Raw genomic sequence first — 16,108 nt, 5'->3', positions numbered from 1 at the left:
TTCTCGTCTTTTCTCTCTCGGGTTTTCCTGCGACGTGGAGCATTGTATCACGTGACAAATGTGCAACCGCCATTTTGAGGTCTTGCAGCATGTCGGATTTTACCGCGGTTGCGCCGCCACAATCAAATATTTCTAGTGGGTACGATCCTAGTGCAGCGTTCGCGGATGCTGTGCAAAGAGCGCGACAGGTGAGTACAATTACAATTTTGGCCGATTATGAGTTATATCAGGTTAAAGACTACGTTACTGATGTTGGCGTTCGAGAGGGGGGTCGGCTCATTGTCTACGTGCTGTTGATGGCATCGTGGCGTACCGGCACCTTGGCCTCAGCAGCTAGCAGTGAAAAATAACGTCATGCCTGCATCTTTGCGCTGCCGCTGTGTTCAAATGAGTAAAGTACTGCAGAAATATTCTGTTCAAGTTACGTCTTGTACGGGCAGCGCAAGATATAGTTGGTCTGCATTACTAAGCCTAATGGTGTGGTCGGTTATTGTGCGGCGTCACAACTCAAGCTTTTTGCCGTGCACTAGACAAAGTATTCGAACTTATGTCGGTCGCGTAGACAGATATAGACGACTGTATACGCTCTGCATGAAGGCTGGTCTGCTGAAACTTCTTTGTTTTGTACTCGGATGATTTAGTGATGACCGGCATATTGTTGCTAGATAGGAGATGGCATGCTGTGGGAGCTAAGCCGAACGCGTGTACAGCAAACGACATTGTTGCCGTACCGGCGTTTTTCCCCGAGCCGAAAGAGAATGGTTAGTGGGCTGAAAAAGTGATTGTATTGCTTTTAATAAGCTAACTGGCAAATATTGGTCTTTAGGTGATTATCCTTCCTCTTTGGAGCGCGGCTAATGAGGCCTAAAACGGAGGCCCATATCTGAGATCGGATCACATCACAATTTTGAACCATGGGCGACCGCAACTAGTTGGCGCTCGCAAAATATAACGGATAAAGTAGCATGATAACGTACCACGTCTGTTTTTATAGGATTTTTTTTTATTGCGGAGCATTAACCTGCGCGATTTTTTATTGTAGAGCAGTAACCTACGCGACCTTTTGTGATACCGGGCGGCGTGTAGAATGGGTCGTTCGTTTAAGTGGATCTCGGTCGCGTATTTTAAAGTTTTTTCGCACGGAGCCCTGCCGTAGTTATGCTCGACTGCCTGTCTGTCGGATTCTTTTATGAACGGCGATGCCGGTGTTATGTGCAGATCGCTGCAAAGATTAACCCTCCATCAAATTCCGAAGCGGGCGCTATACCTGGCGGTGGAACCAAGCGGCCTCTAGAGGATAGCATGGACAGGAATGGTAAGCCTGCCCGTTTACGCTTGCTGCGTTTTATTGAGTTGTGCACGTTTTTCGCTTTATCCGTGCCTTCAAAATGGCTGCCTGGACGACGACGCCGGTACCACCAGCTCGTGCCACGTGGCGGCCTTTGTGTTGATGCACACGCGTGCACAGCGCGGCGTCCTGGTGTAGTAATGTGTGCATTTACACGCATTGATTTTAAAGTAGGGCGAAAAGATGAGCAGCTGAATATTAAGCTAGAACTTGCATTTGATCTGATAGATGAAAAAGTTCTGGTTGAAATGCGTCTATAGTCGTCTTATGGCGTGAGCAGATGATACACGCATTCTTTAGAAGCCTTACGATTTGACCTGGATAATTGACGTGACTGCCTTTGATTCCCTGTGTTCATTGCCACTGTGCACTAGAATCCTATGGTCACTGCAGTTGCAGGCAGTGAATTCAGTGTCACTGTACTGCTTCTCTGTAACTGGCTTTTCTTGCAAGCGGTACGATTTTTAAATGCGTGACATCTTATTTCTGGAACACCGATAGTACAGTTGTGATCAAATGAGCATGAAATTTGTATGCATATAGGTAAAATGTGCGGGCACACTTCTGCCTTGACAAATAATTTGAGAACTCATTCTTTCATCTATAACTGCAGTGCAGGAAATTTGGCTGCCATGTGTGGTACACATGCAGTATAATTGGGTAAAGTATAAACTTTTGGTGTGACTTGAGATGTTGGTTTTAACTATGTATATCTGCTCTAGAGAATGACTGTGATGCGTTTATTGTAGTGTTGGTCCTCAACTAGTGCGTGAATCAGTGTAACAATTGCTGTTAATGTACTTCTAGGGTGTCAACTGCACTCCATATTAGTTATTTATCTGTATGGTTGTATAAAGTGCTCAATGCGGAGCCAACCTTTCAACAAGGTGTCTTGTCTTCATCAGTGTTTGACAAGGTCAAGGAAACTTCTCAAAATGTTGCTTCGGGTTGAGGCCTACTTTCTGTTTCTATCTGCTACCTTTGCCTATTTTTGCACCTTTGACTTAGTCAAAATATCTAGCAGAAGGTGCAAGATAAAGGGGAATTTCCTGTAGGCTTTAGTGTGTGTTGCAAATAACAAACTTCTACATTGGTTTGACCCAATCTAGATGTCCTGAATGAGTAAAACTGAGTGATGGAACAAGTTTCATATGCTAAAGCTCGGTACAAGCATCAGACACTGTAGCCTACTTTGCAGCTGCAGCAGGTATTGAGGCTCCTGTGAACATGCGAGCCAAATATTGCGCCGCATGCAGCATTGAATTTACAGTAACATGTCAAAAGCAGTTGGTCAGCCAGTGCCCTTGGCTAATTTCGTGATTGTGAGAACTTTCTCAGTTATACATAATTGCTAATTTTTAGTTAGTCTGCGATCTCAACGATGGAAAAATCGTCGCATCTTTGCACTGCACCTAGCTGTGTCTGCTGAGCTTGGCATCTGAGACGGCAGTGGTGTTCTCCGCTGTACAGCTTTCCGGCATGCTAGCGGAGACGAAAAGAAAGCTTGGTATTGCTGCAGTAACTCCTTTTAGTTAAACAATCAGAAAATTTTTTTCTGGCACATTTGTGGGATGATGTACTTTACAGATGAAGCCGTTCTATGATTATTTTAAGTGTTTCAGGGCCCCTTTAAAGTTCATTTTTCAAGGGCTCCTTTGTTGCTTTTTGGCGGTTTGATTTTTGTGCCTGTATTCAAGGTGTGACAAAACTGAATGGGAACAACGAACATGTATTCACTAAAGACATGGTCATCAAGGCTAGCCAGCAGCTAGCATAGGTTTATGCAACTTGTTTGTTTGCTACTTGTGTAAAAGGTACATTTTATCTCGCAGAAGGCCAGCCCACCAATTTCTGGCAATGGCGGGCTAGCCTTCGTGTTCTAAATCCTGCAGCTAATTCTTGTACTACAGGCCATTTGATTTTCTATTTACTGTGCAATAATTGGGTGAATGTAAACTGCTTTTGTGAGCCGTGCCCGGGAGCTACAATAGCTCAGTTCTATTTACAACTTCCTTGACTGGCAAAGTAGTTTGTTTGCAAGTTGCTTCTTTTGTTAGTAGAGAACAAATTAAATGCTGTGTTATGTGTTTTAGCAAAATTTCAACATGCATTTTGGTGCAACGGTGCTTACATGCAGGGTTTGTTGGCCAGTGTGTTCTCATGTTTTCATCATGCTTGGTATGCACGTTGCAGGTAGTTCATGAGAGCTGCTTTTAAGTAAGCATGCTCTCTTTTATACGTGTACCTATACTTTTGAGAAACTTGTATACATGCTGGGGGGCTGCGAGTGGGCTCAATGTTCGGACGCCTGTTCGCACCGCCCCATCTGAAAGCTTCTTTCGTGGAATCGTGCAAAATTTTAAAGGTTCCCGGTCATCACAAGCTCTGAAGATAATTGAAAACCGTCCTATAGTTAGCTCTGAAGATAATTGGAAACCATCCTACAGTTTCATTTGTTAAACATGCCAGTAAAATTTAATAAGGTCTGTTAAGATTTTGTACTTCCAGCATTATCTTTACACGCATATTTATCTGAACTCTGGCTTTAGGTCGGAATGGTTGTGAAAGTGCTACTGTAAGCTTTATAGCGCTCAGTTCACTGTGCTGTAGTTGCATTAGGAAGGAGCGGTTTTGCCCTCTTTAAAACTCCAAAAGCTGGTAACAAATGGTTGGAAATCAACATAATTCAACTACATATATATAGAACAGAAACATTTTACTGTGTTTATGCAGCTTTGAGCAACCAGGCTACAAACATGCAGCTTCCTTCAACTGACCTTAAATCCCATGCTGCTGTAACGATACTCTGAAGTTTTTAGCATTTACCTAAAAAATGTCGTAGAGCAAACTTTCAAATCTTCTCCCAGGTGCTGGGCTTTTTTTGTTTGAAGGAATTCATACACGCCATGGAATCCGAACTGAGTAATTTTCCCATAGCGAGACTGCACATATTAAGCTACAGGGCAACTATAAAACAAGGGCTTCTCTGCCAGTAATCTTCAAAGCTTAAGTGGAACGCGTTTGGCGTCACCGGCAAGTGTGCAGCATTAACACTAAGCCGCTTCTCCAGACACTGAATGCTGGGCCAATATAATACAAGGAGTCCTTTCTATTCTTTAGTGCGACAGCCACATTTTGATGAAAGTGAAATGCAAAAGTGCTTAGGGTTAGGTGAGCATTAAAGAAACGCAGGTGGTCAAAATTCAGAGCACTCTATATTATACATCTCGTGGTGGCAGTGCTCAATTGGGGCGCTAAACCTTGACATTTCATTTTGATCATCTGATTCAGATGGTAATGTGGGTGGGTGGTTTGCTTCAACCACTGAACGAGGCTCGACAAGGGAAATAACTCATTGGTTTATTCTGGCTTGGTGCACTGGCTAGAGCCCTCCAGTGACTTTATTCCAACTGGAGGGTGTAAAAACAGTGCCAAAGCACTGCTTGTGCATCCTTGCATAACCCTGAGGGCCTTTGGCTTGTGGAAGGGTTTAAATGGATGCTCCAACAAGGCAAGGTATTTCAGCTTTAGGGTTGAGGTATTCTGTGAAGTCTCCTGTTTCTAGACAGTATATGTGCGCATTTGTGGACATCTCTTCTTTGTTTCTGTTTAAGATGGCTCACCAGACGCCAAGAAACTGGCCGCCGTGAATGACCGTAAGTTTTCTTTGGTCACTATTTTTGCCTTCATGTCTGAAAAATGGGAATAATGTAAAAAAAAATTGGGGTTTGCCAAGAAGGCATTTCTTCACACAAAGCATGGTTAACTTTTTTCTGTGTACACTAGTTCTCTATTTATGCATGATGTGCAGTTGTAATGGCAGTGATCATGAAGATATTTTTTCGAGTCTCAAATTTTCCTGCAGTGGGAACCTTCTTATTGCGGCAGGGCACTTGTACTTGAAATCTACTGGCTGCACAGAGCCTTAGAATATTAACCTCTTCCATGCCTTGGATGAACTGGATTCGTCCATGTGTTTCTCATAAAAATTGCCAAGGATGAGATCAGCGCATCAGCCGTACTCTACATTTCCTAGCAATGCTATGGACAAGCCTAGTATTACCTTGGTGCTTAGTCATGCTTTTGGTAGATGGCATCACACAATTGACGGAATAGTGCAAGTGGAAGTGATACTATTCTTTCTGAGGCAGTAAAGTGGAGCAAGATGTTGGCAAGTGGAGACCTTAAAAATGAGTCATTTTTCGTCTGTATTTGGGACAGTAGTGTGGCATGAAAAGAGTTAAGTGGTACACTTTGCATATTGTTTATCCTATAGTGTTCGGATTATCAGGCTCTGCAAGTGTAATACCTTGAGGGAAGGCATTTGGGTTAAGAAAGTGATGTGTACTGTGGTTTTGAGGGAATGCTCAGCATATTGCTGTTTTGTTGCAGCCTTTGGAGCACAGCTAGCGGCACTGGCTCAACAGAGGTAAGAGACTGTCCTTTGCGTTTTTTAAGGTCCAATTCATGCTGTCTGGTTGACGTTCCTTTTCTATCTTCATAGTGTTGTGCATAGCGACACATCTGGCTGATGCTTTGTGCACTGTTGCCTCAGAAACCGACTTTCCATTTCAGGGGTTCCCTAGCAAACGCTGCACCGGCTGTTGAAGAGTGGAGTGTACCTGACAAAATGGTTGGACTAAGTGAGTGACCCTTGTTGCGTAGTGTCCTACACTGTCATTGTTGATCCTTCGTTAAAAGCAGCTCTGTGGTTGCTGCAGATTACCGTAAAAACCGGACTATAGGTCGGACAGGAATATAGGTCGATCCCCAACTAACAAATTCTAAAAATGGAAAAAAATCCTTTTCAATGGCAGAAGTACCAAAAGACACCCTTGCCTTGAAACAAATGTGACTCAGCCGGTTGTACAATGGTGACAGTATTTAAGTGCTGCTCGCATGTGCACCTGGCCAAGTGTTTAACAGTATCGCGCAACCATCGATCTGCGTGCTTGTCAGCACCTTATTAACAGAGCTGAGCAGCGAAACAGATACGTGCATGTGTACACATGCGCTTACTTTCGCTATTTTGCTGCTCCGTGCCGTGATAAGGCGCTGACAAACACGCGGGTCTATGATCGCGCAATATTGTTAAAAATTGGCCGGGTGTACAGTACACAGAAAGGCACGAAGTGCGCAAGCGCTACTCAGTCAGAGCAACGCCTTTGATCAGAGCCGTCCGAACTAGTCGGATGACGAGTGCTTCTCGCTGCCCAGTTCAGAGACGCGTGCAATCTCTACCGCTTTCAAACAGATGCATTCGGCAGTCACAGGCAGCGATCTTGCACGCTACTTCCGGACGAACTCCGAAACCTTCCAGTTCTGCGGTCCGCCCCCGAAATGACTTTTTCTTTTGGTTGCTGCAAGTGGCAGTGATCTTGCACGCTACTCCCGGACGAACTCCGAAACCTTGTCTTTCAGTTCTGCGGTCCGCCCCCGAAATGACTTTTTCTTTTGGTTGCTGCAAATTGTAATATGCTGCTTTAGCCTCCGCCAGTACCGAATGCTCTTATAGGATACTCCAAATTCGCGCCGTGCCGCCAAGTTGCCGTGGGCTTCCGCGTACTCAATCGCCTTTTTCTTGAAGGCGACGGTGAATTGCTGCCGACTTCCACTCATTTTAAAACAATGTGAAAAAGCAGCCTTTAACCAACATAACTTTGCGACAATGGAAACTCAAAATGGCGGTGCCACAATGTCTCCACACTGCTACTGATGGCGATGGTGGCTGTTTACTTAGTCTGCCCATTGTTGCAAGACTTCTGTAGTTTTTCCGCCAATGTCTGGTATGTAAGACGAGGGTAAACTTTGCAATGGTATTTTGAAAAAAAATTTAACCTATATTCCGGTTTTTACGGTAGCCGCCATGGTGACTTCTTGGAGCAGAACATGCTTTGCATGCAAAATGTGTACATTGTCTGGCATGCAACGTATACTTTGATAAGCAAACCCATAATTTAGACTTGCAGTTAATGTCAGTGTGCGTTTTTCTCTAGGTGCAGTTCAATAATTTTTGTATTAGCTAATTTTTGTATTTCTCAGCAGAGACTACAAGTAGAGCAGATCAATAATTCGGACCCCACGGGGAACGTAAATAAGTCCAAACTATTGAATGTAGTGAAAAAATTGTTTTAAGGACATGTGCCAGGAAAGAATGGTCGATACGTTGCTGCACATACTTAGGCTTATGTGCAACCAAGTGTGCCCGTGTCTACCAGTGCTGTCACCGTATGCCTGTTCAAGGACTGCAATGGCTTGAGTGAGATTTGAAGCTAAACATATTGACAGACTTTGCCTGTAGCATTAATTGACTTTCTAGTGGCTCCAACCAAAAAGTTTCTTTTCCAAACGTTTTAGAACAAACTCTGCTCCTCTTTCAGGGGGAGTGACGATGGGGATGTTGAGGTGCAACTTCTAAGCGTTCCTTGTTGAGGGGGAGGAGGGGGTGTTGAAATTGTTCTTGGGTACTTTAGGTGGTAGGTCACTGAAAAACAAAGAAATTTTCTTAATATGAGGAGCCAGGATTCACTTCTGAATAAGCATGTCTTATTTAGCTTATTCAACTGTTTACAGAAAATGGTTCATTTTATTTTTAGCAAGTAATTTTTGTAATAAAGTGTGATGAAAGTTCTACTCACACGAACAGTGCTCTAATCAATTGCTGAATGGAGTGGAGGTTTGGCATTCATGTAGCCAAGTGGCAGACCTGTGCAATGAAGTAGGATGAATGCAATGTAGTAAATATTAAAGGAATAGCTCAAAACTAAGAAAAGTGAAAAAATTGTCAATTTTCACCAAATTTGTTTGCAAAATGAACTGTAAATGCAAAAATTGTATGTTTTTTTTGTTCTAGTTGCATATATCTCTGGGAGATGAGTGCACATGTGCGCAATATGTATTTCGTATCAATATGTTCATTAAAAATAGTTGTAAAAGTTTGTGTAACATGCGGTGGAACAAAATCTTAAATTGAAAAAACTTCAAACCATGTTAAAGGTGTCAAAACAGAGGCCTAATATGAGGCAGCTTTGTAGCTGGAGACCTCCTGTGAGATGCACAGAGCCTCCTTTTGTTTGTGCGGCTGCTCGGCGACAACGCAAAAAAAAATATTTTAAATAATGGCAAATCAGTTCTGTGGAATCCTGTATTATGAAAGGCAAAAAAAAATGCGGGGTCCTCCGCTCAAACCTAGCAAGCTTGCTCCGGCTCGCTCGGCTGCCGCTTGCGCTCATTCCCTTCATGCATGCTTGAGGTGTGGGTGGCTTGAGCCGTACTTATTGAAAGATGTGTTGGCTTCTTCCTGCCACCATCCCTGAACTGCAGTTCCTTCTTCAAAAGTGTGTGAGTCGAAAATTTCCGGCTTGGATATCACAAGCTATGCAACGTTGAATTGATCTACTGTATCTACTCTCATAATGATCGCACTTTTTGTAAAAAAAATTGCTGTAAATTCAGGCTCTCAATCATTACGTGGGTTAAATTTCCCGCGAAAAGGCAAAAATGTTTTCATCCGGCATTAGCCACGGGATGACAAGTCTGCAAACAGGAGACTGCCGCTGTAATAGTGCGGGACACCAAAACAAAAATGTCGGCCGGCGAAGCAAGCCGAACGTGGCAAATGAGATTTTCTTTTCGTGAGTAATTACGCGCATTGGAACAGTTACTTTTGTATCAGTAATGAATGTAATATTGTTATTATCAACAAGTGTGGCAATAACCTAGCCATGTCCACTTTGAGGGGACAGAAACAGAGATGGGCGTGCTTAGCTGCCAGTGACATAAACACATGGCGGGTATGCTGCGGAAACTGCAACATTTGTCTTCACTACTATCCTAATACAGCACATTTCCACTAAGGGTGGGCGAATGAATGTCTTAGCTGTGTTACAAGCGTCGGCGTATGAATGGGGTACACTTCTAACATATCAGTGTAAACGTGGCTACTATCGTTGCCGCTCGCAATCTGTTGCGTGCCCACGAGTGCAGACAAGAATCGAAAGGCTCCTTTTTTTTCGTTGTTGTCCACAGCCATTATAAAGCCCAGACAAGTTTGGCTGTAGCTTTTTTTTTTTTCCATGCAAGTATGGAGATTGATCAAAGGAGTAAAATGGGGCATCTGCTTAAGAGGAAGCTATAGCTCGGGTGCTACTACCTTGTCTCCTATATGTTCAAAATCGGGTGCTCAAAACATACTTTTGCCGTGTCGACACGAGCTGACGACCGACTTGCGAGGGTCACCCGATGAGTGCAGAATCGAGAGCGCGAGGGAGGAAGGCAGGCTGGAACGCAGTCGTTTCTTGTGCGCGAAGAGGTGGGGGGAGGTTTTGGCTGCTGCCGCCTACAGCGCGGCGGCCTTGAAGGCCATCTGTGATGTGGACAAAATGCGGCCAGTTCCGCTCGCTTCGTATGCGCTATGCTTTTGACATTCACGTAGAAGCAAGAGACAGCATGCAGGTCAGTTTACTCGCGGCTGCTGCCTCGCTTGCTTTATTTGCTATCGTGATCGATGCTTAGCCTTTTGGGCGAAACGGTCATCGCTCACTTTTTACAATAAAGTTAGACATAGCGACGGAAGTTTTGGAAGTGAGGAGTCTCGGATATTACCGTATTTACTCGCATAATGATCGCACTTTTTTCTCAGAAAAATTGACGCAAATTCAGGGGTGCGATCATTACGCGGGTTAAATTTCCCGCGAGAAAAAAAAAATTTTTTTTCGTCCCGCGTTTGCTGCGGGTGCGGGACACCAAAACAAAAATGGCGGCCGGCGGAGCAAGCCGAACGCGCCGAACGCGATCTTTTCATTTCTTCTCGTGAGTACATTACGTGCATTGAAACAGTTTCTTCCGTATCAGTGATGAATAATATCGTTAATATCGGCAAGTTGGCGGCAATAACGTAGCCATGTCCACTTTGAGGGGACAGAAACAGAGATGGGCATGCTTAGCTGCCCGTGACATAGAAACGCATGGCCGGCGTGCTGCGGAAACTGCGGCATCTGTCTTCACTACTATCCTAACACGGCACGTTTCCGCTAAGGGTAGGCGAATATCTTAGCTGTGTTAAAAGCGTCGGCGTATGAATAGGGTACACTTTTAACGTATCAGTGTAAACGTGGCTACTATCATTGCCGCGCGCGATTTGTTGCGTGCTCACGAGTGCAGATGAAAAGAATCGAAAGGCGCCTTTTTGTTTTTGTTGACCACAACCATTACAAAGCCTACCCATAATAAAGGCAAGTTTGGTTGTACGTCTTTTTGCCATGGAAGTGCGGAAAGTGATGAAAGTAATGAAATGAGGCATCTACTTAAGAATGTTTTGTGCGTGCAGACGAGTCGTTCGCGTAGCATTCGACAGATGGTAAGCGCGATCATTATTAGCTAGACTTGGCACACGACATATCGCTGCGGCAAGTTCAGGGTGCGATCATTACACGGGAAATAAAAAAAATCGAATTTTGACGACAAAATTCAGGGGTGCGATCATTACGCGAGTGCGATCATTATGCGAGTAAGTACGGTATGGACTTCGGATAAAACGGATGTTTTATGTCGGATTATCAGTCTGTTGGAACGAGAGTCGACTGTATAGACTACTCATAACCATTTTGGTCAAAATGAAATTTCATTGCACTCGGCCTTTGACTGCATTCATGCTGCTTACTGTCCAGGTTTTATTGTGCACATTGAAGTGGTAGTGTTAGTTCTTGTGGCTTAGTCAAGCCAGCCTACTGTGTTGCTGATGTGCAGTCATTGGTCGGGGAGGCGAGCAGATCAGCCGGCTGCAAGCGGAGTCTGGGTGCAAGATCCAGATGGCCCCCGATTGTGGGGCTATGTCAGAGCGACCCTGCACCCTGACTGGACCACGGCATGCCATTGAGTAAGTCGGTCTTTCGAAAGCTCTGATGTGACCTTTACTAGCATATTGATTATGGGTTTGCAAAAAGTAATGCTTTTTGTGTAGCAGACACCAGTGGTAAGACTACTCATCTCGGAAGTTCTGTTGTGGGATTGTTGCCTTCAATTCTGAGCTGCTGTAGTTTCGCTTGTAGTGTCTCACTTTTCTAGTTATTCAATGCAGTCAAGGCAGACAAGTAAGTTTAACATGCCAAGACTGCATGGTACTAGTAATTATCTGTTAAATTGGACATAATTTGGCAGTAGGTGCAGTGTGCTGTTTGAAATTATTACTTTAGGAACAAAGCAGGAATTCTTTACATATTTTTGTTCTGTGTTGTCTTCAGCAATCGTGGAAGGGCAGCTGCAACAAATGGCAATTATGGTTTCAGGTGTGTGCTGTAGAAAGACTTGGCAAATGAGACGAGTCACTATTGATAGGGACTCCTGTGATACTGCTAAACACACTTTAAATTGTTTCATCGTGCTGCTATCAAGAGGGGGATGTGATGCTTTTGTTTCTGTGCCTGTCTCCGTAACTTGGTTAAACACAACTACTTCGTACGTTGTTCTTGGACGTGCAGCAGTGACTCGGCATTTTCTCGTGTAATTCTTGCGGTGGTTCTTTGTAGCTTTGCGGAGTGATCAAGATTACGGTCTCTCTAAACTGAACGTACTCTCAGTGCATGCTATGTCGTCGACCGGCAATGGCCAAATGTCCATGTATTATACCTAGTGCCTACTGGTATACTTTTTTTCAAACTTTATTTCAATATATCAGTTGTCAAATGTATTTCATTGTTTTCCCAAAACCACAATTTTGGTGCTGATGCTGTATTGGAGGTGCGTTCTGTGCTATCACTGTGATTCTTTTTTTTCCCAGAAAGGCAAAGCTATGTAGTGTGCAAATAAGCGAAATAACGTTGCATGTATTAAAAAATGAAAAAAACTTTTTTTGTTGGCAGTTAGATAATTTCTCTCACTGATGTTTGCAAAGTTCTCATTTGATATAACATTGAGTTAGAACATGATACTTGCTTATTTGCACTCTTTGTTAGTTCCACATCATTTTCATATGTTGATATTTATTATGTCATGTATAGTTTGGTAGATCACTCACCTCCAAGCAAATTATGCAATAAAGCTGAATTTCTTCAATTTCTGGAAGGTTATTTACTCTGGAAGAAAACTGGATGTATAGTTAAAGCTAGCACATCGAAATCAACTTTGTGAGTTTTATCAAAATCGATCCAAGATTTTGAAAAGTTTTGAACTGCAGGGTCCCCCCTTAAAGTATTTACACCCAAAGTGATGATGCATACTTGCGAATGTATGCCTGTTATCTATGAGATACAAAGGATAGGGAGGTAATGGATCTCTTCTGTGTTTAGAGCCATTAGTGCAAATAGATGTTTTGTAAACTTCAACTCAAGATTGAGAGTCCAGGCTTATCTTTCTTTTTTCTGGCTTTGTGAAGTTATAAATTGCTTGTGGCTAGCTTATAGCCATGTTAAGAAATGTAGGCAGATGGTGCTGTCTAACAGGCAAGTCATTGCTGGTGTGTCTTTGTGCAGGAAGGCGAAAGAAATGATCAACCAAATAATAAGCCGTGGAGGGGATCCAAGCCAGCTAAATGATGGCCACGTCGTAGTGGAACTCATGGTGCCGGGGCCCCGGGTGGGCCTGGTCATCGGCAAGGGCGGCGAGACCATCCGGGGGCTGCAGGTATGATGCTAGCACTTGAACATTGTGCAGTATCGCTGAATTGCTCCCCTGGAGCTCTGTTAAATGGGTGGAGCAGTCCCACAGTCGGTGGGACTGCTCGAAGTGCGTCCACTTGAGCCTTCTGCGGTGCTCCATCTCTGAAGGTGAAACAAGGATGCAAAAGCAGGCTGCTCAGCTACCAAACTTAACTGGCACCTGCAGCTTGCCTGTGAGCTGTAGCATATTAGGTTTTGGTACAGAAGCGCAGCATATTGGAAGTGTCTCCCATGGCCAGAAATAAAGTGCACTTAGCACTCACTTTACAAGCAAAATGCCAACTGTAAAATTCTTAATGCAGATTGTGCATTGTGAACTGAAAAGGGCCGCAGCTCTAAAAAGCTAAGCTCGGAAATGGTTTGTTGTCATCTCCATAATTCTGTAATCCAGCTCTTGCATTATGTGAAGTGCATTGCGGCTTAACATACTTGTAGTGTATGGAAAGTTTTGCAGATGTGCCTCATGTTACTTTAAATTTTCCCTGCCAATGTCGTACAGCATGCAATCACTCTAGCCACAAATACTGAAAAATGAGAGTACGATTAAAACTTGGGTGCCCTGTGCAGGAGCGAGCCAATGTGAAGATGGTGATGATCCAAGATGGCCCCCAGCAGTCTATGATGGACAAGCCCCTCCGCATAACCGGCGAAAAGAGCAAATGCGAGGTGAGTAGGGCTGTTCTTTTGTACCAATCTTTGGTTGTGCAGAATACAGCTGTAACCCATCTTCAGAAGTGTTCTACAGTCAAACCCAGTCATATCGGACTTGCAAATGAACTCCTGTCAGTTCGATATAGGGCCTGCTAAATATACATATATAAGCCTGATAAAAAAATTGCACGTCATCAAAGCCCATACTACAGTAAAACGTCGTTAAACCGTACCCGCTTAAACAGTAGTTTCGTTGTAAGTGTAGTAAGGGCAAATCCCAGATTTAGCGGCCATTGAACATAATGTGTTTGGTATCCGCATAAACCATACCAGCTTATTGCGTACGCATCTCTTAACACGTAGCGTTTCCACTGTTCGTCGCTCAAACGCTGCGATATATCCTCTCCATCGTCTCCTGGCAGAACAAAAAGCCTCGGAGATGAGAGCGGCCTCCAAGCGCCCTGTGCACTTGTGCGTAAAGCCACGTCAACGTCATCATTTCGGCACCGTGCCAGAGAGCGTTATGGCGTTGAAAGTTGAAACTTGTGATAACGAAATCCTGCAACAACGAAATATTTTTATATCCCTGGCGAATAATGCCCATAGGATTCTGTGCATTTCGTATCTCGCGACGAGATGTCTGCAAAATTTGCAGGAAAGTAACCCTGCATATTACCTATTCGCGCAAGGCTAGCAGGCTCCAAAACACAGTTGACGAGCGATCATTTGGACTCTACTAGGAAAGTTTATTTACGTTTGACTGTCTGAAGAAACGAATGTTACCGAAACAGATCACTTTATTTAGGTCGTAAGGCCCGTGTGCAAGGAAGAAGTGGTTGAGGCATTGTTGCATGCACTTCCGCTTATGTGCAACCGAAGTGCACCTGTATTTCTGCCAGTGTTGAGTTGCACTGTGCGCCGATACAATGTCTGCGAAAGCTTGTTCTGCAAGAACATGATCCCATCCCATTCACTTCAGTGTATTTGATCACTTTTTAAACGCGGTGAACTGAAGTCAGTACCAGCACACAGTTTCTTACAATAATTACTAGAGGGAACTCTGGTGCTAGTGCCTACGAGAGCTGCAGCGAGAGCGGTTGTGCCAGCATGGGAATTATGGAAGTACTACATGGATTTGCCTAAACTTCGTCCTTTTGGCTTAAAATGGCTTTGTGACTTTAAACTGGTCATATTGAACAATGTACTGCGTAATATATGAACATTAAAATTGCTGCAGAAAAAGGGAAGATGTCGTCGGTCCAACTGCGTGGTCTGCGTCAAAGTTGGGCCGCGTTGTTCAACATGCAAGCGATAACGCTGTGGCTCTCACATGTTGCAAGACTATTCAGGTTGTGCTAAGGGCCGGTATATACGTTGAGGGGTGTCTTTTTAGTGCTATCTTTTGGAAAAGACCTCGACCTATATTCTACACTAAACGATAACTAAAATGTCGGTGGTGGTGGCTTCAATTAATGCTGTTTCGGACCTGTGATCATGGTAAAAAGTCCAGAAAATTGTATCGCTAAGGCTTATTGCATCCGAAATTTAAGACTTCCTTTTACTGACTATGATGTACAGTGGAACCCCGTTCATACGTTTTTCACCGGACCGAGGAAAAAAAACGTAACAGCCGGGAAAACACAACAGTGAGGAATGCTCCGAAAATGAATGAAAAAAGTGCAGCTTCAACTATAGACTATTTATTTCCACAAAAAAGTCTGGAATGGTGGCTTGCCGTTTCTTTCGCTCGCTAGAAATCACCACACGTTTCTCAATAGCCTGGAAGGCCGCATTGCTGTCAGCGTCGCTGAGAGGTGCGACATACCTGCGGAGGAGGTCCAGAGCCGCGACGGCTTCTCCAAAGCTAGAATTTGGCAACTCCCCGGCATCATGCGGCTCGTGCTCCTCGTCGTCACCGCGCCACGACAATAGCAACGGACGAAGGAATATCTGCGGGAAATGTTGCCCTCTTTGGCGTAATCATGCTAACGTGCTAACGATTATTTAGTATTGCTGCGGAGCGCGCGCGTTCGAGCAGCCCGGTTGCGCGCAGTGCGGCGTGGTTTCGCGAGAAATGTAAACAAGAGAGGAGAGCTGGCCTGATAGGCGGAGCAATGCCATGAGCAACGCCAACTTCCGACTTCCCTTTAGCTATAGCTTCACAAAGAGTGACGTCAGGGCCTCTCCCAAGTTTCCTTCCTCCGTGAGTCGACCCGTCCAACAAACCATGCGGTGACCGTAATCACAGTGATGATAGTGAAAGTATTTTTCACGAATGGCCACCTAGTGGCGGCCTCTCAAACTGCCGTGCGGCTTTCGCAGCCAGTTCCATAGCCAAGCCCGGCCAAAACTCGTCGAAAGCCAAAATGGCGGTTGGAGTGCGTTGCCTACTTTAGCCCAGGCGGGTTCGGGTTGCGACGCATCATGCGGGAATGTTTTCACAGCTACGACGTAA

At 44.3% G+C, this 16,108-nt stretch overlaps 1 protein-coding gene across 5 annotated transcripts in view; it reads left to right on the top strand.

The window, feature by feature from the left end:
- The first annotated feature begins 53 nt into the window (after positions 1–53).
- The window catches only part of Psi (P-element somatic inhibitor), a 67,513-nt gene continuing 51,458 nt past the window's right edge, over positions 54–16,108 (top strand). For 3 of the 5 annotated variants that reach the window (XM_055064060.2, XM_050166962.3, XM_055064057.2), the window contains exons 1-8: positions 54–188; positions 1,219–1,315; positions 4,963–5,004; positions 5,741–5,777; positions 5,924–5,991; positions 11,096–11,225; positions 12,817–12,967; positions 13,570–13,668. In XM_055064060.2, coding sequence (XP_054920035.1) covers positions 90–188; positions 1,219–1,315; positions 4,963–5,004; positions 5,741–5,777; positions 5,924–5,991; positions 11,096–11,225; positions 12,817–12,967; positions 13,570–13,668 — 723 coding nt within the window. In that variant the 5' untranslated portion in view covers positions 54–89. Of the gene's footprint in view, positions 189–1,218; positions 1,316–4,962; positions 5,005–5,740; positions 5,778–5,923; positions 5,994–11,095; positions 11,226–12,816; positions 12,968–13,569; positions 13,669–16,108 lie in introns of all 5 variants that reach the window. The other 2 variants (XM_055064059.2, XM_055064058.2) reach the window with 2 other exon arrangements.

Source organism: Dermacentor andersoni, chromosome 1 (genome assembly GCF_023375885.2).
Source record: "Dermacentor andersoni chromosome 1, qqDerAnde1_hic_scaffold, whole genome shotgun sequence".
Taxonomy (NCBI): Eukaryota; Metazoa; Arthropoda; class Arachnida; order Ixodida; family Ixodidae; genus Dermacentor; species Dermacentor andersoni.
The sequence above is the reverse complement of the archived record's forward strand: the minus strand, read 5'-3'. Positions and strand labels throughout refer to the sequence as shown.